Raw genomic sequence first — 22,557 nt, forward strand, 5'->3', positions numbered from 1 at the left:
GGTTGCCCCGGTTCTGTGTCTTTTCAGGGTTCTCAGCTCTCCTCTTCAACATTCTTTTCCTCAGTGATGTCATCGGTCTCATCACTTCCACTATCACTAGAATGTAACCTCCCAATGTAAATCACCATCAGCCTTATTACCTTGAAGCCCTTCCTCACTTTTCCTAAAGCCCAATTCAGATGCTATCATCTAATCTTGACCTGTGCCCCACCCCATCCTAATCCAAACCTAGAAGGGTATAACATACTCTACCTATTTTCATTTCTCATAACACTGTCATTGCCTCTTCCTTTACATATATCCCATTCCTCCTCTTATCATAGTTCCTGTGTATTTTTCTTTCCCCCATTAGACTAAAAGCTTCTTGAGAGCAATGTCTATATCATCAGAACTATATTTGTACCTCCAGCATACAGTAGGTACTTAAGAATGTTTACTATTTTATTATTTAATTAAATATATTAATAATCAATCAGTAAGTAATTGTTATTTATTTATTTATTATTTTATGGACCCTGCTCTGACTAGTCATTTAACCTTTCAGGGTCTCAGTTTTCTCACTGATAAAGGGTTGAACTAGATGTTTAAGATCCCCTACAACTCTGGATCCATGTTTCCATGATGATTCCCAACTAGAAAAAATCCTTCCCTCATATGAATTTTATAGCTTTCTTATCTACTCTTATATTATCCTAATTCATATTATAGTTGTGCTTATATCTTATTACTCCCTACTAAATTATAAAGTCATTAAGGGCAGTAACCATGGCATTCCCCTTAGCAAAAGGAGGGACCATATCTACTAAGCATGTGACAGAGAAACATCCTGATTTAATAAAAGTAACATCAAGCTTTGGAATTAGAAGACTTAGATTTAAATCTCAGCTACATTGTCACTTCATGTTTCTGAAGTGCCTTTCTGGAAAACAGAAATAATACTTTAGAAGCAGTGATACTTAGTAGGTAGAGAACTGACCTTAGACAGTAGAGAACCTGGGTCTTCCCTCTGCTACATGTCCCCAAGCAATTCGCTAAGACTAAGAATCTATACACTACAGAGGAAGAACTCAACTGAATTGGAGTTTTCTCATTGGGAATTCTATCTACATATTTAAGTGTGAAATCACAGATTTAGACCAATATAATAACTATTATGATTACTAATTTTATTTAATTACTAGTTTGACTAAACTTAAATTACTAATTTTGCTAAATGTTTGTTGATCTAACAATCTCCAGCCCTATCACACTCTGTGCCCTTTGGAAAGCAAACTAGCAGGCAGAGAGAACAGATCTAGAATTTGAGTCAGTCCCACTGCATTACATTCCAACACAGACCACTGCAGGCCATTTAAAGCTTAATACTACCACCTACTGGCTCATATTCTACAATGCACCCAAGATTAATTATGACACTGATTTTTAAAAGTCACCAATGATTTTTCCTTTCAATTCATTTCAAATTTGGTCACATGTGTATCAATGTTTCTAAAGATCTTAAAATAGGAAGAGATCTTCTGAGATATTAAAGCCCATTAAATGTAATAATGTCTGTCAAATGGATAAAAAAAAATAAGAGCTGACTCTGGATGGTGTTTTATGGTTAAATAAGGTTTTCACAACAATCCCATAACAAAGATAGTATAAGGTTATTTTCCCTTTTTATAAGAGTAACCTAGTGTAACAGAAAGAACAGTGGACCTTAGTTCCTATCCCAAGCCAGCTTCTAACTAGCTGTCCTTGGGAAAGTTGATGAGTGTCTCTGAATTTCAGCATCTTCATCTGTCTGAAAAATGGGAATAATAATGCCTACCTCACAGGAGCATTGTGAAGCTCAAATGAGTAATAGACATGAGACAATTTTTCAAGATCCCCTACATATATGAGGTATTATTCATTAGTGCAAACTAATGGCTGACTGGCCATAGTTGAGTAACATCCACAGGTTTTCCATTTGATGAAAGGTCTCAAACCCAAAGGATTTCAGAGGATCATGTCCTGGTTTCCCTAATTCTATAATAAGGAAAGCAATTTTCTTATCCAAGGAAATACCATTTATAAAAACAAATAGGAAAGTCAATATCAGAAATTAGTCTCTTTGAATCACCTCAACTAGTTGACCAACCCTAGTTCTCCCTCTCCTGGTTTTTATAAGTAACCTATGCCCAGGTTCTTGGAATTACTAGCAAGTAAGTACACATAGTCCTATGGATTGGGTAGACACATCTTCTCTGTTCCTACTATGGGATGTAAAACCTAAGAAAAAACTCCTGCCACACACCAACACTATCAGCCTTCCACAAATCCTTTTTCCAAAACTTCATGCCCCCCAAGATTCACAAAAATAACAAAAAAGAAGAGAAAACAAGAATAGGACTACAAAATCTCAAGGTTACCACAGAGTCAAGTTTGGAGGAAGATTTCTTAACCAGTGGTGCACAATTTGCTTTTTTAATATTTTGATCGCTCTACTTTACTATAACTAGTTCCCTCTGCAATTCTATATATTTTATTTTATGTTTATTTAAAAATATTTTTGAGAAGGGATCCATGACACAAAAAAAAAGGTGAAGAACCTTTACTCTAAAGAGAAACAAAGACAAATGTGACTTTCTCAAACTATTGGCATTTAAATCCTTCCATAACCTGACTTTGGGGCTATTAGGAGGTGCAGTGGAGAGAGCAATGCACTTGGAATTTGGAAAACTCAACTTCCTGATTTCAAATCTGGTCTCAGACACTTATTAGCTGAGTGACCCTGAACAAGTCACTAAATTCTACTTGTCTCAACTTCCTCATCTGTAAAATGAGCTGAAGAAAGAAATGGTTAATAACTCCAGTATCTTTGCCAAGAAAACATAACACAACAACAAATAATCTGACCTTTCATATTATAATACATCATTCACCCAATGTCTCAGCAAAACTGGGCTACTACCTGCTCAATGAGTTCACTCTTTTCTCTCCTGTGTTCATGGAAGCCATTCCCAAAGTTCTCTCCTTATTTCCCCCATTGGAAACCTTTTCTTTTGAGGGCCAGAAGAGGATATCTCTTCCACAAATTCTTCCCTTATCCTTTTAGGTGAAGATAATCTCTCAATTTTGCTAGAGGATTTTTTTTCTAGCTCTTTACATCTCTCACTTCCTATCTTATATCAAACTTATTTATGTTATATATCCTATTCCAGGCTATTCAATCCCCAATAGATTGCAAATTCCTTGAGGATAAGAACATCTTAGAATGCCAGAGCCCAAAACAGTGTTCTACAGAAAAAGAAAAAAAAAAAAAAAACAGGAGCTTATTAGCAGATGTTTGTTGAACTGTTAAAGGAGACAAAGTTTGGGTTTACTTCAGATGATCAGTTCTAGTTGGCACAACTGTCAAGACCATAGCTGTACTATCAATGGCTGAGCAAGAGGCCACCAGATTCAGCTGGGGGATGAACTTGATCTGTTGACACCAGTTGGCGTGAATTGCCTAGGGAAGAAAACAGACAGTAGAAGAAAAGACAAAACAAAACTAAACTCATACTGACCCATGGCCTGAGGAATACATACATTCTGGATCCCCACGGCATTTTATATTCTACCTATGCTTCACACTCACAGCATCCTTAGAGATTATCTCGGTATAGTCAGCCATAAAAAAAACAAAGTCTCAATCCAATAACCCTCAGTTAGTCAATCAGTATGGTATATTTTAACCAAAGATAGTTGCTAATTATTATTTTGAAGTGTTTTCCCTACTTTTAAAAGTCCCACATTTTAGCCTCCAACCTATCTGGATAGAATAGGCATTATTTTCTCCTCTGACTCCTATCTACAATACAAATCTAGTCAATGGGAGGGAAAACTTACCTTCAATCGATAACTTCTATGAATTTTAGACTTTTTATTTAAAAGACTCTGCATAGAAATTTTGATATAAGAAGAGCCTAAAAAATAAGTCAAAAACAAAGTCTAGTATTAATTACTTTTTCTTTATACATCATCAAATCTTTCCAATTTTATAAATTCAGAAAATATTTTATTAAACTCCCACTATGGACAAGATTCTGTGTGGCACTAAAATACAAAGATTAAAAACTGCATAGACTCCTGCCCTCACACAACTTACATTCTATCCATGGAAAGAGGAACAATGACACATACAGAAAAAATGTAAAATGTGAAGTAGGGTCAGCCAGTCAATCAAAGAATGTTTATTAAGTGCTTACTAAATGATATGCACTATGCTAAGAAGTGAAAGAGAATGACCTCAGATAAGAGGATAAAGGAAGGTTTTACAGACAAGTAGAACCAAAAGAGGATCTCTGAAAAGTAAGGTTGTGGAGGGCCTCTGCTTTGGTATCCTAGGTTTAGTAATCACATTTAGTTACTGAATTATATAATTATTAGCATTCTACTGTAACAGTTCTAACTAGCTGTGGAGAGCAGCTTGCCTTTTCCACAATACTAATTTGTTATAACATTTTTAATCCCCTTAAGCCAGTGTTTTCTTGATGTTAATTATTATACCAAAATTAGCATAAGTAGTAAAAAAAAAAAATCAATCCATACTTTGTGACTCTCAGCCTGAAAGGCTGCATTGCATACATAATGGACTGAAAAAAATAAAAAATAAATTTTAAAAAATCTGTACCAACTGTACCAATTTGGTCTTAGCTTGTAGCTTTTTTAAGTTAAATCATTTACTATCAGGGTGGTAGCTGATCTTGATGCCATTTTCTTCCTTATTGAAAGCAATTTACAACATTGCTTTAAAAAAAATCATGACAAAAAGCATGAGAGCAAATAGGCAAACTTGTTTCATTTCATTGGTAACTGGGAAAGTGCAAGAGCATTCTCAGATAACCAGAATCAAGACAAGCATGCTATCTTGAAATAAACAATGCTGATGAAATTCTCTGAACAACCAAAGTTTGACAATTTTCTACAAGTCCTCACAACTAATAGTATACCAAAGGCCTTGGTCATTGTGTACAGACCTCTGTTCTGATCCTAGCATTGCTCCTGAAGTTGGAGGGCAGTAAACACTATCATCAACTGATCCTCACCCTTTAGAGAGATGCAGTAAGAAGGTAGATGAAATTCAGTTTTATGCTGATAGTAATAATCCAAAGCACTTTTGTGATTCCTTGAAGGCTATTTATGGGACAAAGATTTATGTTGTATTTCAACTACTCAGTGCTGATGAAATCAATGATAAGTACATGATCCTAGAGAGATGGACTAAACACTTCCATAGTGTTCTCAACAGACTATCATTAGTCAATGCTAACGCCATTGATCAAATACCTCAGGTTAAAGTCAATCCCTCTTTAGCAAAACTTCCAACGGAAGTTGTGAATAAGATTAGTTGCCTCTCATGTGGCAAAGTGCCAAGTGGAATAGCACTTTATTTTTAGTAGAGATTTACAAAGCAAGGAGTCCACTCTTCATATATAAACTGACTGGGTCTATATATATGCCAGGAAATTGAGGATGCCTCCACTGTCCACTTACATAAAGAAAAAAGGAACTAGGTTATCCTGGACAATACAGGGTGTGTTGGGGGTGGGGGAGGAATGTCTCTCAGTAGTTGCCAACAAAATTAATATGCTAATCTTTCAAATGGAAGATGGTCATCTATGCAAGAGCTATCTTTCTAAACTTATCTTGCACTTTACTTCTTATAGACCGACAAACTATGCTGCTGGTAAATTCTATGGAGTTCTTGTTTTTCATTTATTGGTTTTTAATTTACCCACCATTTTCATCAAATCAATTCTATTATTCATAAGTAGCCCAGATAAGTAAATGTGGTGCTGCCCACTCCTTTTCTGCTCCACTATTGCCAACTGTGTGTTGGCTTAGCTTTCCCTCTAAGTTAGCAACAAATTCTTCTCACACAGAGAAGCCTCTAATCTGTTGACATTAAGTCTAACCCACCAACAGGTTTGAGGCCTATCAATTACTGATGGCTTTACTGCAGTGTGACTGTTGTGCATATTACAGCTTCTTGAAAGCACAAGTGAGAGTTGGATGGCAGTTGGACACCAAATGTGGAAAGCTGTCCTGAAAAAAAAAACTCAACAAACTATACTCCCCTTACATCTTTCCCCATACATTTAGTAAGGTTGGGCTAACCTACAAAAAGTTAGTTCTCCTAAAGGAAATCTTAAAAGGTTGTAAGGGTCAGGTAGAGGAGTAAAAGAGGGATAGTAACAGATTCTAAGCAATAGGAAAGGCAGAAAAGCAATCATCCATTTCTTGTCTTTCTGTGAAGTACTACAGACATACTGCAAACAGAAAAACAATCATCCATTTCTTGTCTTTCTGTGAAGCACTACAGACATACTGCAAATCTAGATATGAGTAGAGGGATATTTGCAATGGTAATAATGTATCTCATTTTTCTATAGTCCTTTAAATATACTACAAAGACACCTTTCCAGCTCTAAATCTATTGTCTTGATTATCACAATTTGACAAAAAATTTAAAACCATAGTAGGAAAGTAAATTGTCTATAATCACATATCTAACTAGTGCTAGTATCAGAGCTGGAACTCAGATTTCCTGAGAGTAGGACTAAAATGAGTCCGCCTGATATATCATAAGCCATTCATAAGTCTTGTCCATCCTAAAGGCATTTAAAAGAGCTAATGAACTCTCTGTAACAGCAAAGAACTTGAAACAAAGCTGAAGTCCATTTATTGGGCAAAAGCTAAACAAATTATGATACTTGAATGTGGTAGAACATTATTACACTGTAAGAAATGATAATCGAGGAATAAAGGCAACAATGGAAAGACTTAATATAAACAGATGTAAAGTAAAATAAGCAGAACCAAGAAAAAATATATATGTATGCATACATATATATAGTATATAAAAATACATATTATATAATATATATATATATATAACTGCAACAATATAAATGGAAAGAACAAGAAAAATTCAAAATTGAACACTGTGTAGTTATAATGACCAAAAACGAGATATAGAAATAAAGCTTCTCCCCATCCCAACTCCACTCTCATTATTTCTTGTAGAAATGAGGAACATTGGTTAATATATTGGTTAGTGTTGAATGTGGAATTGCTTGATGATTTAGTTTTGTTGGATTGGTTTTTTTTCTCTTCCTTTTTTACTTTTATGAGGAATGATTCTTTGTGAGTTGGAAGATCTATTTAGGAAATGAAAGTGACATAAAAATGATAGCTATAAAAAATTTAAATAAAAATAAAATGAATGTTGGAGAGGGTGATGTTTAATGCAAAGAAAATCAAATCATGAGTTTGTCTGGTCTCACTAGAGAAATTTTAAAAGCCAGGGTATTCCTGATGCATCTAGGTCTAACCTGATTCTGGTCTCCGGAGATCAATCCTTGCTTTGGTCTGGAAGATATATGGGTGAAACAATCCAGACTCTGCAATATCATCAGAGACAAAGATGAAGACATTGCCCTTTGTATCACCAACACAAAACACGGCTTTATGTTGGTCTGTCCTGGGAAGGGGAGAGAGGAAACAGAAGAGGAAATCAGTCCCTGAAATGCTACTGCTTCTGTCCTGCTACCAAACATTCCATCTTTGGAATGAGGAAGGCTACTATGAATGCTATACTTAGTGTCTCCACTTATCACCATGGACCTAGCAACCGAGGCCAGAAAGACTTCATATCAGACCAAAATTGTAGGCTATCTGAGTGAAGAATAATTTTTTTTAAAACTGGATAGAAGAGTGGGAGAGCACAGAAGGGATCACTGATGAGTTTAGTTTCAAATGGACAGACAACTTTAGCTTGTAGTGTCCTTATAGAAGCATAGAAAGTAGAGTGGCAAGTATGATGTATTGAAATCCTCTCTCTGCCACCATACCTGTGTAATTTTAGGCACACCACTTTTCTTTTCTGGAACTGAGTTTCCTCACCTTTAAAATTTGGAACTTGTAAGATTCCTTCTAACTCTAAATTTATGAACCTCTCTGAAAAAGAACTTAAAAATCCCCTAATTAGTCTTATCTTTGAAATAAGATCATAGACAGGAAGGAAGCAACTTGCCCAAAATTATGAAGCAAGTTATTCCTCTTTTAACCCTTACTCAGAAAGAGAGCCAGACTTGAGAGACATGGGTAGGAGTTGGAATCCCAGCTCTGTCACTTATTACTTATACAACTTTGGACAAGTCATTTAATTTCTCTGAGCTTCAATTTCCTTATATGGAAAAATAAGGGATTAGAATAATTTTTAAAGTCTCTCTTCCAATTCTAAATCTATAATTCTTTGATGTCAAATGTACTTTGCTTTAGTATTTGTTTGATATCAGGGTTTCATATGCACTGATTTTACCCTTTCAAAAGGAATTCCCAAAGCCATGGTGATGTTGGAAAGACAAACATAAAAGGAAGATGCCAGAGAAGGGTTCTTTTCCTTTTAAAAAAAAAAAGCTATCTTTGACAGTACTTTGAACAGGGGATAGGATTTGAAGCTAGGTCTTCTAAGCCAAGAGCCATTATACTTTCCATTAGACCAGAAGTCCAAAGTCTTGAATATCATGGCTGACAATGAAGCATTGGGCCAAGCTAGAGAGACTTAGAAAGTAATAAATTGAGCAGATAACATTTTTGCAATCTTCCTTTTCTGTCCCTTGTAACAAGAATCAATTTTATATTTATTATTGCCTTATAAATAAATCCTAAATAGCAATATACCTAAGTAGCAAGATAGATGTAGGGGTCCTGGGAAGGAGACTATAACCATAAGGGATTTAATCCAATATACTTGGGACAATCCAGAATAACTCCTCAGCAACACTAACTCTAAATCCTTCCTCTACTATATATCTAAGCCTGACCTATGTCTGTAGAAACATGAAGAAACATGAAATAGAGCCCTAGACTCTATTGATAGATATTGAAGCCTTAATTAAAGTATAAAGAAATATGGTCATTTGTAGTAGATAGTGTACCAGGCCTGAAGACCTGAGTTCAAATCTGGTCTCAAAACACAACACTTCCTAGCTGTGTGACAAGTCACTTAACCCCAATTACCTCAGCAAAAAGAAAAGAAAATAAATATGGCCATTTCACTGGGTTACTAGAGAAGATATGCAAGGCCAAAAACCAGTTTTGTTTTGGTTTTGTTATTCAGTCATTTTCAGTTGTGTGTAACTTTTCATGACCCCATTTGAAGTTTTCTTGGTAAAGATACTAGAGTGCTTTGCCATTTCCTTCTCCAGCTCATTTTATAGATGAGGAAACTGAGGCAAATAGGGTTAAGTGACTTGCCCAGGGTCACACAATAAATTGTCTGAAGCCAGATTTGAACTCAGGAGGATGAGTTTTCCTTTTTCCAGGTATGGATAGCATCACCTAGCTACTGAGAAACCAGTTAGCTTCTCTCAGTAATACCCAGGATGGGCCTTTGGCCAGACTCACCAGTAATCCATAACCACAGCACAGCTGTCCAGGTCAACAAAGATAAAAGTCTTTTGGCATTTGTTTCCAGAAATATCAAAGAATTCTGGGGAAGAATAAAAAAAAAATGTTGGTGAGTAAACCCAAACCCAGTTATTTTCCATTGTCCATATTGCCCACCTCAATCTCTAGCATAAAACTCAGGGCACAAAACTGAAAACTGGCCACCAACCTCAGCCTAAACTCCTATTTTCATCACCCAGAATCATGAAAAAGAGCTAAAGAAGACCTCACATGGCATTTAAAGACACAGTACAAAGCTAGATTTAGAGTTGGAAAGGTCCTTAGAAATCCTCTAATTCTACCATATAACTTCAAAGTTGGAAAAAACTGGTGCAGGTAGGTGGTGCAGTAGATAGAGCACCAGCCCTGAATTCAGGAGGACCCGAGTTCAAATCTGATCTCAGACACATTTCCTAGCTGTGTGATCCTGGACAAGTCACATAACCCCAACTGTCTCAGAAAAAAAAAAAAAAAAAAAAAAAAACTAGAAAAACTGAAGCCTCAAAACTCATCGCAGGTCCACAGCTAGGAAGTGGCAAAGCCAAGATGAATTCTAGGTCCTCCCCCTCCAAACTTAAGGAAAACTCTTTCCAGATTGATAAAAAGCACATCAACCCTCTGAGATAAAACAATTATTATCATGACCATTTTACAGAAGCTTTTTAAAGAACTTTCAAACATTACAAGCTAATAAGTATCAGAATCAGAACTTGAACTGGGGTCTTCTGACAAATCTGGGGATTTTTTCATTTCTCTGCATTGCCCCTATTTCAATGCCTGTCCTTCTAATTAACTTCAAGGACTGTGTTACCAACAAATAATTTCTGTTTAAACATCTCTAGTGATAGGGAGCTTATTACCAAATGGGGCAGCTTATTTTTGAATGGCTTATTTTTTGGAATATCTTCCTAAATTAAACTGAAATTTTCCTTCTATAATTCCTGAAGCTAGATTCCCAATTCTTCCCTCCAGGAACATATAGTTAGCAGTGGAACCTAAAGCAAGAACCCAGACCTCTCTAATGTAGGTCATTTTAATGGGATTATATCTGTATTGCTAAACCCCCAGTACAATGCTATCTATCCTGCATGAGTCTCAAAAAATATTTAATAATAAATGACCTTCCTAGACAAAGGGAGGTCTCCTAGAGCCTCTGAAGAAAGGATTAAGTCTGCTTCAACATTGCCCTTCCCCTTCTTACCTAAATCCTGGTCCGTGGATGCAATGGCTATCAAGTTGATATTAGCCAGACATACCATGTCGTTGACCCATATCTGCTGGTGATGGCGCCGATGTGTCTGGTCCAGCTAACAGAGGAGAGAACAATGAACACTGGGTAGCATGCCCATTAAAAAAAAAATCATAATCCAACTCATTTTACAGATGAGAAACTGAGACCCAGAGAGGGGAAGGAGTAATGTCAAGGACAGGATCCAACCTTGATCACAGGGTCATAGAATCCTATATGTAAAGCTATAAGGGACCTTAGGGGCCATCTAATTCATCTTCCTTAGAGGTAAGATATTGGAACCCAAAGGATTAAATTGACTCGCCCAAAATCACACAGATGTCAATGACAGAATTGACATAAAAACCTGGGATTGAAGAATGATTGATTAAGTTTTAACATATGAATGTTATAGGATACTACTATGCTGCAAGAACAAATGATTTCAGAGAGATGTGGAAAGACTTGTATGAATTGATACCATGTGAAATGAACAGAACCACAAAAACAACATTGATATTATAAAAATGAACAATTTTGAAGATATGTATAAATTGATAAAGGATAAAATGAGTAGAGTTAGGAACATAATTCATACAGGAACAAAACTAATATAAAGTTAAATTTTGAAAGTTTTAAGAACTATGATCAATACTACAACCATTCATGATTTTAAAGGATCAATGATGAAACATACTATGTACCTCCTACTGGAAAAAAAAAACAGATTTTATAATGAAGAATAAGCCATTAATATTTTATATACATTCAATGAGAGAATTTGTTTTGCTTGATTATGTCTATTTGCTACAAGGAATTTGTTTTTCTTTTTTTTCTGTTTCTCTCTGTGTATGTGTCTGTGTCTCTGTCACTCACATTATCTCCCTCCCTCTCCCTCCTTCCTTATCCCCCTCCTTTGAATAAGGTGAGGTAGATATAGAAAATGGATTTCTATTCATTTAAAAAGTACTTTGCCACAACTAGGTTTGTACCCCAAAGGGATGAAAGAAAAAGAGAAAGGGCCTATATTTACAAAATTATTTATAGCAGCTTTTTGTGGTGGCAAAGAATTCGAAATTGAGAAGATGCTTATCAATTAGATAATGGCTGATCAAGATGTGGCATATATGATTGTAATGGAGTACTACTGTGCTATAAGAAATGGCAAGAGGCATAGTTTCAGAAAAGCATGGAAAGACCTACATGAACTGATAGAGTGAAATGAGCAGAACCAGAAGATTATTATTCACAGTGACAGCAATATTGTGATGCTGACCAACTATGAAAGACTAGCTGCTCTGATATCAATACATTGATTCAAGACAATGCCAAAGGACTCAAGATGAAAAAAACTACTTCAGAGAAAGAACTGATGAACTCTGAGGCAACTGAAGTATAATTTTTCACTTTATTTTTCTTTCTTTTTTAAATTCAAAAATATTTTGCATGATTTCTCATGCATAATTGATGTATTACTTACCTTCTCAGTAGTTTGGGGAAGGGGCAGAAAAGAAAGGAAAAACCCAAAATTTTAAGAAAAAAAAATGTTAAAAAGCACTTTAAAAAATATTCAGGGACAGGTAGGTGGCATAGTTGATATAGAACTGGTCTTGAAGTCAGGAGGACCTCACATACTTGAACCAGCTGACACCAATTACCTTGGGGGGAAAATAGGTGGCATTGGAAGGGCCTGAAACATGGGGTTTAGTCAGGATGCAATGTTACATATAATTTCAGATGAAGAAATTTTTTGCCAGTTTTATTTTATATTGTTATAAGAAACAGAGTAGGGAACTTTTGTAAATGTTTGCAATATAAAAACAAAACTCATCAATTTAAGTTTTTTTGTTTGTTTTTTTTTTTAATGAAAATCTAGGTCCTCTGACTCCAAACTCCATGTTTTTTCTACAACACCAATCAATCTGCCTTCTTTAGTCACCATTCCTCCTATCACCAACCAATTCACAAGAGTCTCATTATGATGCTAATCTTGGGATCTTGGCCACAAGGCAACTATGTAACAAGGTTCTTAGGTTATTTCAAACAAGTAAATCCCTTAGAATAAAGTTCAAGAAGAATACCTGAAGAGCCATATTATAACTTTTAAAGATCTATTCCTAGAAAGTAAATTTTGCCACTGGAAAGTAAACTCTTATCCAGTACACAATAATCCTTTACCTATCAGTGTTCCTCAAAACAAACCATACTGTTAACCTGGTAACATTGACCTCTGCTTCCATGGAGTTCTCACTGGGGGACTATGGAGCCTACAAAACAAGAGTCAGGGACGGAAGGAATATGACACCGGGAAAAGGAAAACATGGAGTTTGTCTTCTAAATATATAGGTTTTAAGAAATAAGGACATTTGGCAGAATGGTCTCATAGTGTAGTACAAGTTTGCCAATAACCAAAGCCTGTTCACAAATCAGGGGACATTTAAGAATTATAATCTAAGCATACAACAGCATTATGAATGTGTAATTATACATTTACAGCAGGATTTAAAGGTAATTTCATCAGCTTGAGGGTACTTTTTCCTACCAACATCAACCAACTAGCTAGCACCTTTAGTACCTCTTTACATATAGGATCATCATAAAGAATAATCTTTATATATATCTCCTATACATACATATATATGTATGCTATTTCATTTTATTATCACAACCACCCTGAAAGATAGATGCTATAATTATCCCCATTCTCCATATAAGAACACTGAGACAGGGGGCAGCTAGGTGGCGCAGTGGATAGAGCACCAGCCTTGAATTCAGGAGGACCCGAGTTCAAATCTGGTCTCAGACATTTAACACTTCCTAGTTGTGTGACCCTGGGCAAGTCACTTAACCCCAGCCTCAGGGAAAAAAAAAAAAAAAAGAAAACTGAGACAAAGAGAAGTAACTGACTCTCTTAAGAGAATACTTTACTAGGTTAATGACAATCTGCCTATAACTCAGCAGATAAATGTTAGTGAATTGTCTGGAACACCAAGAATTTAAGTCACTTGCTTAGGATCATTGAACTACTAAGTGTGATTAAACTCCATATAGTATACTCTGCTGTCTCCACCCCATTTTTCAGTTACTTATTAGTTCTGTGTTTTGTATTCACATATGGGCAAATCAGGTAGAGTTGTCTGATGTACTGAAAAGTTAAGGTATTTATTTGCCCAAGATTATATACCTGTTAGTACCTGAATCCAGATCTTTTTGACTTTGAGGCTAATACTATCCTTTATAGTATTTTTTTAAAAAAACTAACATTTTCTATAACTCCATTCAGGATTATAAAATTCTTTACATATACTATCTCATTTGATCCTTACAGCTTTGGAAGTTGATGATGTTGTTATCCCCATTTTAGAGATTAGGAAATTATCAGGATTTAAACCATGGTCCTCAAGGCCAGCTCTTGACCATTGTACCATTTTTTAAAATCACATAAAGTCACAACTGTTAAACATGGAAAAGACCATAGAGACTATCTAATACAATAATCCATCCTTTTATAGAAGTGAAATTTAAAGAGTTAGAGAGTCACCTGCCCAAGGTCTCACTGGAAGTCACTGTGTAGGACAAGACCTAAGTCTCCTGTCATCTAGTATTTTTCGTACTGCCCAATGAGGTCTCCAACTCATCATAGTACAGGTTTACTCCTCTCCAGCCTGCCAAGACTGAAAATACCAGAATACAAATGCACAACCAATTAAGGAGCAATTATATTCATTAGAAAAAATTCACCTGGGTTTTGCCTTAGAACTTCACTAATGCATTTCAGTATTAGGAGGTAGCAAGATTAAAAGACTGAGGTTCATATACCAACCAATAGTTATGTGATATCCAGCAAATCAAAGAGTTGCTATCTTCCCAACCTGCCTCATTCCTGTTCATATCTTGCATATCTCCTCCCCTAGAAGCTCTGAAATAAATTAGGGAGAAGCGGGAAAAGGAGCTAATCAGGGTGGACCTTCAAGAAGAGGAAGTACCCAGAAGAACAATCGAGGTCCCCATTACAGTTCAATAATTAATAAATGCAAAAGTATTTATGTCTCCACCCCATCTCCCAGAGCAAGGAGAATACAAATATAAAAATCAAGTAGTTCTGCTGTTGAGGAATTTATATTCTAATGCAGATACTACAGATAAGAGAACAATGATTCAGAAGAGGTATTTTGGTTTGGGGGCTTGGGAATCAGGAGTAGAATCATAGTGGAATTGACCCATACTCCCTTTCCAATAGCAATGGCCAAAACTGATATATAGTTCCCTAAAATGGAAGTAAGGACAGATATTCATGCCTACAAGACAAAGATGGTTAATAGAATGTGAAGTAATGTGAGCTTAATGATTTTTCATTCATTCAAAATTCATTCAAAAAATAATTTTGAAAAACTTAAAGAAATTTGATTAATGAAATTGACTGCAAAAGACCATGATGAAACATGCCACCAAGTGCCTGAGACATGATGGTTTCAAGGTGAAAAATGAAAAAAATCATGCTTTTCAAATCTAGCCAAAGTGTGGTTTATTTTGGTTGGTTCTGCAAATTTGTTACAACAGATTCTTTTTTTTTTTTTTTTTTCTAGTGGGGGAGAACAGTTAGCATTTATCCAAAATAAAAAGAAATAAGAGGGTTACTTATGTTCTTTAATGCACGGAAGAAATTTCTGAACAAAACAAAGATGAACAAGACAACTTTGAAATTAATATATTAAATTTACTATATACTTAAAAGAAAAAGCAAGTTGTATTTAATAGATATTTGCATATATAATCCTCATTATCAATTCTCATGTATATATTTTATTTGGTGTTTGTTCAATTAATAAGAAGAAAAATTTTTCAAAGGAAGACTTCAGGCATATAAGTCTCTGGACACCAAATATAGGATTTGGATACACAAAGATGTAGAGGACTGCAGATATTGGGGAACTCTGAGAAAAGTATACTTGAAGCAAAGATACTTAGAGCAGGGTGTTAACTCAATGTGATTAATGAGATGATGGTTCTCTACTTCACATATACTTAGTACTTAGTATGGTGATGTAATGGTTCTCTAATTCACACATATTTAGTGTGCTATAATGATGTAATCATACTGAAGTATTTAAGGGCTGAAAGGACTAGAAATAGAGATATTCCATTTTTGACCGTCAAGTGGCTCTCTTGCCTCTTGCACTAAGATCAAGGCTGGTCCCAAGATCCTCCAGAGAGCTAGGCTAAACACTACACAAAGGGATAGCAATAGATCATTCCAAGGGTGGGAAATAGCATAAGCAAAAGCATCAGGGTAATAATGGGCAAAGCCTAAATGAGGCAAAATGTGGAAGCCCACTTAAGGACCCAGTACTGGAAGATAAAAAAACAAGACTGGGAAAGTAGAATTGTCTAAAATGGTTGAAGATATGTTGTTTATCCAATTACTTTTTTTAATATGATGAGTAACAGAGTTACAATAAGCCCTGGAACAGGAGAACTCTATAATAAAAGCAGTTTTTGAAGACTATTAATAAGGCAGTGTTAATATTAGCAGAAAAAGTGGAAAGGAAGGGAAGCAGGTAAGGGAGAAAGGAGTGGCAAGAAATAAGCAGGAACAAACTATGTCATCTATTAGTGTTTATTCTCTATTCTATAATGCCAGAGAAACTGAGGCAAGACAGAGATTGGGTTTTAATCTTTTAATGTAGAGAGTTTAATAAAATAGCTGACCAATGGGACTATCATTCAAATTATTCAATCCAGAGTGACTGAGGCACAGTGTTTATATAGGATTGGAACTAGCAAAGCAAGCAGGTGATACAGAAGCAAAAAGAATTCAGTTAGGTCATCAGATAGCTATTGTACCAAAAAAATTCTATTTCTCACAGCCTAAAGCAATAACCAGATACATACAATGATGGGAATGGGCTTGGGATCTATATAATGGTGGGAATAACATGGTGCATACAATAATGGGAATGGATATAGGATGTATACAATGATGGGAATGAGCTTAAGGGGACCTTCCAGGGTCAGCATTTTAAAGGAACAATAACTGATTTTATCTGTAGAAGCACCTGACAGGTGTGATGCCCAAGTAAGCAGAAGTACAGAAACAGGCAAGGTCACTCTATCGTCATGCTTGTCACTTTTATCTAGTGTGCGAGACTAAGTTCAGGTTCTCATAAGAAACTTAAAGTTTTCTTTTTGGTTCAGCAATTCAACTAAGTGATAAGCATCCTGAGAACAGGGATCCTATTTTTTATTTCTTTTGTATCTTCTCCAATATCTAGTACAATGCTAGTTACATAATGAGTATCTTATAAATGTTTGTTGGTTAATTAAAAACAATGTTTCTTATTTTCGAAAAAAACCAAAATGTACCATCAAGAAGAATTCCAAGGACTGATCTTGAAACAGTACTCACTTATGCTCTACTACTTCCCCTCTGTGCCCAAGGTACGCAGTGAGGATTCCATGTAAGGCAATAGAGAAAAGGAGTTCTGACCGCTTAAGAGTTCCTTCTTTCCAGAACCTTCCATAGAAAGAAGAGAAGCAGAAGATATGCTCCTACAGCATACTAAAAGTTTTAGCCCATGCTAATCCCAATTCTGTTAGGACATGTCACAAAAATTTAGACTGGCTTCTATAGAACTCAATTTCCTCCCTAAATGTAGAGTGATGACATTGATTCCCTTCCAGTCCTGAAAGGATATTCCCAGGAATACTTAACAGAAATCACTGTAAAACTCTTCTCAATGTATTATGCTTTGCATAAGGCCTAATCATGTTCACAAATATATAATATAAATGTTCCATCTCTAAAGAACCATTGGTTTTCTTCCCATACTCCTATATGTTTGCCACTGGCAAACATCCCTATTTCCCTAAATGTTTGCCTCTGTTGCCACAGGCTAAAATTCAGGAAAAAACTCGATGAAAGTTGAGAGTTGAACATACTAATCTGTATCATCTTTATATTAGCTCTTCAGTTTCTATCAGATAGAACCACAACTATGGAGACTGTATATTAAACACTGTCAGACTCTATTATTGTAACTATGAATGAATCATAAAAATATGAATATGATTCATTCATTTGTGATTCTATGCTCAAATAGAAATTATCTTCCACACCCCAAAATTTTCCCTCCTCTAGTCTTCCTTCAAAGTGAGACTGACAATTTTGCAAAATTCTGCCTCACTTAAATCCAAATCACAAGTAAGACATCATCCCATGATATAATTGGTCCTCTTCCACAGCAAAAAAAAAAAAAATTTAGAGGGCATCACTATCAAGGAGCAGAATAGTACGATGGGAAAAACACTGGTCTTGGAGTCAAAAGGTTTGAATTCAAATTCTGCCTAGTTAGTAAAGTCAAAACCTTGAGCAAGTCATCTCTCCAGGGCTCATTTTCCTCATCCATAAAAAGAGGGAGTTAAACTTGGTAGTATCAGATCCCTGCCAGCTCTTAAACTTATATGATTCTATGATTCTTAAAAGCATTTAGGTTTATTTTACTTCTCCCTTACCCCCTTTCCCATCTAATCAACTGCCAAATCTTATTGATTCTATCTCCAATGCAATTCTACTCTTAATACATGTCTTTCAATATGAATGGCTGTCATATTAATTCAAGTCATTATCACCTAATTCTATTTATTATCCACATATATGCTATATTCCCTCTCCCCCCAAGTAGAATATAATTTCCTTGAATGCAAAGATTGTCTTGCTTTTGCCTTTATATCACCAATTGTATAAACAGTCACTTAATAAGAAAGGGAAGAAAAAGGGATAAGCATTTATATAGAGCCTAATATGGGCCAGGCATGGTAAGCACTTTATAAATATTACCTCCTTTGATCTTGACAACTGTGTGAGGTAGATGCTGTTATTATCCCCATTTTACACTTAAGGAAATTAAGCCAAATACAGATGTTAAGTGATTTGCCCTGGGGTCAAACAGAAATTAAGTGTCCAGCACATTTGAACTCAGGTCTGGAAGGCCTAGCACTGTATCCACTCTGCCCCCTAGCTACCTAACAATAAATTAAATGAATAAATCTTCATTTTTAATTATTGATTTGTTATTTGTTGAGTTGAACTACCTAGTTCTCTAATGGCCCCTGGTTTGCTCAACACAAATAGGACACAGACATGAATCTTCTTCTCTAGCACACAGCTCTCAGTGGTCTAAAACCCTCTTTTCTTAAACCCCCAGCAAATAACCTTATCCCCAGTTTTGCAGAGAAAATCAAAACTATCTGCCATGAGCTCCCTATCACCATTACCCCATACCTCAAAATTCCTCTTTTCTTATCCTCTTTTTCCTTACCTTTGACTTCAAGAACCACTACATAGAACTTTAAAATCTGACTCCTGAACCCACCATTCAGCTGAAACAATTTTCCCCAAAGTTGCTGATGCTGTCTTTTCCCAATACTCTCTCCTTGATCTCTCTGCAGTCTGACATTCTGCACCACTCCAACCTTCTAGGTAGCTAGGTAGTGAAGTGAAGAGAGTTCTGGAACCAGAATCAGAATGATCTGAGTTCAAGTTCAACCTCATACAGTAAGAAAGCTACTTAATGTCTATCTGCCTCAATTTCCTTACTTGTAAAATATGGATTATAATAGCACCTACTTCCCAGGATTGTTGTGATGATCAAGTGAAATAATATTTCTAAGGAACTCTACAAACAAAGGGCTATATAAATGCTAACTATTAGCATTTATGGTATGGGCATAACATATGAGAAGCTAGGAGGCACAATTGGATAAAGTGCTGGGCCTGAAATCAGAGACTCATCTTCCTGATTTCAAATCTGGCCTCAGACACTTCCTATTTATTGTGATCCTGTGCAAGTCATTGTCTCATTTGTAAAATGAGCTGGAGAAGTAGATGGCAAAGCACTCCAGTTATCTTTACTAAGAAAATCCCAAATGGGGTCACAAAGAGTCAGACAACACTGAAAAGACTGAACAACAAAAAAATCACTATTTATACCCTTTTCTTTCTTGGCTTCTCTGAAATTGATTCTTTATTCCCTGCCTTTATATATTGTGATAAGCTATTCCCTATGTCTGGAAAGCATTTTGTCCCTATTCTCTCCTCTCATCCTTCTCTTCCCTCAAGAGGGAAGCCACCTTCCTGATCCTCCCCATAGTGAGTGCTCCACTCCTTCTTTAAATTAGATGTTTTCATGCCTATTTTTATACAGATTGGCCCCTACCCTACGTACACCCCCAACAGGATACAAGCTCCTTCAGAGAAAGGATTGTTTCAGTTTTGTTCCTGTGACTCAAGCACAGTGACTTGTTCATTGGAGACATTTAATAAAAGCTTGTTGAATTGTACTGAAGTAAATTACATGAACTGTCTGAAGCAGCATGAAGGATTCATCCCAGAACTGAAGGATCCCATCTTTGGTAACAGTAAGGAAGCGCCCAGATGATCCCTGAAACTGACTGGCTAAGAATTGCAACTTCACAATCTCATGTCCATGATTCCTGGATGAGAAAATAGATTAAAAAAGAAAGAAGAGGGAATGAAAAAAAGAAATAACTAATAATGAGAAATAAGAATAATAAAAATAAGAAGAAATGAAAGGGAGAGGATTTTGGGGGGTGAGGAGAAGGGTCATGTGAGAGAGAAAAAAAAGAAATCCAACTATTTTTGTAAAGGTCCTTCACAGTCTCCTCTTCCCTCTTTCCCCATCCCCCTTTTAACTTTATTTAATTAAAGTTTATAGTCTATGAATTATACCCATTGGAAGGGGAAAAACAGAACCCATCATGGTCTCAACCTGATAGGAATCTAGAGAAACCAGCAAGTTACTTTGGAGTAATGGGCTGTGGGAACAAAGGATTGAGCATGATAATGATTAACTAAAAATAATGAGGATATAGAAAACAAATAAATAAAAACATATTTTTTAAAAAATTTTAAGGAGTTACTATCTTCTGTGACACTGTATCCTAAGGACCATGAGACTTCTCCATTTAATTTGTAACTGAAAGCTTCCATATATGCTGGGGGGGTTTTTTGTGAATATCTTAAGAATAGGGGCTCTTGCCTTCCAACTTGTATACCCAGTGCTTGCTCAGAGTTTTGCACATAGTAAATGCTTACTAAATGTTTTTTCATTAAAATAAAAAAATTTATCTCAAGGACCCTCTAAAAAGAGTCTCAAGGATACTCAGAGGCGGCCTTTAAGACCACACTTTAAGAACAAAACAAAACATCACCAATTCCTACACATGGTTTCTTTATTCCTAAATCCTCTCATCATCTTTTCCTTCCACTGATAAGCACTAGCTTATGAATGCCCCACTTAAAAGGTGGTACCCAGAATGCAACACAATACTCTTTCTAGATGTGATCTGACCAAACCATAATACAGTGAGACCACCACCTCCCTCATTTTGTGTGATTTAAAATATAATCAATTTTTCTGGCTTGTACATATTGAATCAATGAAAATTCTCAAGCCTTTGTCACACAAACTGCTCTCTAGCAACATCTCCCCATTTTAGATTTGTATGGTTGATTATTGTGAATCTAAGTGCAGAATTTTGCACTTATTCTCATTATGTCTTATTCTGTTAGAAATGATCCATCTTTTCAGTCTGTCAGGCTTGATCCGGAGTCTGACTCTGTCATCACTTAGGTAAGAGCAGAAATGTGACTAGAACTTGGGTTTCCCATCTCCTAATCCTATGTTCTTATACTTTAGCAGTGAAGGAATTGAGGGGATTAAGACAGCAAGTGATTAATAGTGAAAATTGAATAAACTATATTGATTCCATCTTGTGACTCAATTCTGGAGCTAGCTCAGTTCCCTTTATGTTCAATTATGGATCTAGTCCAATTTCTGTCTTGTAAGAAAACTTTATTCCATTGTGGAAACTGGGAGAAAACCTTATTTCAGTGTTTGAACCTAGCCTGTGTGGCTGGGAAACTAGACCATCCCTACCTCCTATTTAGAGTCTCTTAACTAAGGATCTAAGTTATGCTGAACAGAAATCCAGATCAGATCCAAAGATTGATACAAGAAGTTTTCTCAAAATTGTACATCTCAAGGAACATCTCAAGTAAATCATATTTTAAAATGATGATCCATCAGTGATTGTTTCTATGTTCCTTTAACTATTCAGAGACATTTGGGGGCAGTGAGATACTTCTTTTTCTGATTTCAGGGGATTATAGCAATTTATTCTCTCCCAATTTAGAAAGTTGGAAATCTTTCCTCCAATTAGAAATTAGATTGCTGAATGTTGTGTCCTGATTAATGGATATTAATGGACCTTATTTGGTTACCATTTTTATTATAAAAGTCTCCTTTCCCCTACATCTGGCTTTCAAGTATAAGCTGAGGAGTTTTGGACCCAGTTTGTTGGGCTATTGCCATGGACTGCTTAATAAATTGCTATGCTCAGAAAATCAAACCTTTATTTCTTTGTCATTTTATCTTTCACATGCCATAGCAGGGATGAGGTAGTAACAACTCATGGGTTCTAATCTAATTAAAGTACTTTGCAAACTTTAAAGTGCTGCTATATAAAAGTTAGCAATTATTTCTATACTCTCTTCTTCCTTGACTTAACTGTCAATCTTCTCTCTGAAATTGGCTCTCCATTTCTTGCTTTCTATAAGGCATCCCTAATATCTGGATCTGTCCCTATTCTCCTCTCTCATCCTTCTCTTACCTCAAGGATCAGCTCAGAAGCCACCTTTCCTAATCCAGCTAGGTATAAGAACTCTCTCTCTCCTTAAATTACCTTGAATTTCTTTGAGAAAAAGATTTGTCAGGGCTTTTTGTTCTATTTAAATATGCCTCAACTCCTCTGTCTTAGTTCATAGTTCTTAGTTGATAAAAATA

At 35.8% G+C, this 22,557-nt stretch overlaps 1 protein-coding gene across 2 annotated transcripts in view; it reads right to left on the reverse strand.

Moving 5' to 3' along the window:
* EFCAB8 (EF-hand calcium binding domain 8) overlaps positions 1 to 22,557 on the reverse strand; it is a 157,618-nt gene that overhangs the window by 92,965 nt on the left and 42,096 nt on the right. For both annotated transcript variants that reach the window (XM_074292737.1, XM_074292736.1), the window contains exons 7-12: positions 20,047 to 20,185; positions 10,667 to 10,772; positions 9,424 to 9,508; positions 7,347 to 7,495; positions 3,859 to 3,935; positions 3,351 to 3,478 (exon numbers count right to left, since the gene is read on the reverse strand). In XM_074292737.1, coding sequence (XP_074148838.1) covers positions 3,351 to 3,478; positions 3,859 to 3,935; positions 7,347 to 7,495; positions 9,424 to 9,508; positions 10,667 to 10,772; positions 20,047 to 20,185 — 684 coding nt within the window. The remainder of the gene's footprint in view (positions 1 to 3,350; positions 3,479 to 3,858; positions 3,936 to 7,346; positions 7,496 to 9,423; positions 9,509 to 10,666; positions 10,773 to 20,046; positions 20,186 to 22,557) is intronic.

This window comes from Sminthopsis crassicaudata, chromosome 2, assembly GCF_048593235.1.
Source record: "Sminthopsis crassicaudata isolate SCR6 chromosome 2, ASM4859323v1, whole genome shotgun sequence".
Classification (NCBI taxonomy): Eukaryota; Metazoa; Chordata; class Mammalia; order Dasyuromorphia; family Dasyuridae; genus Sminthopsis; species Sminthopsis crassicaudata.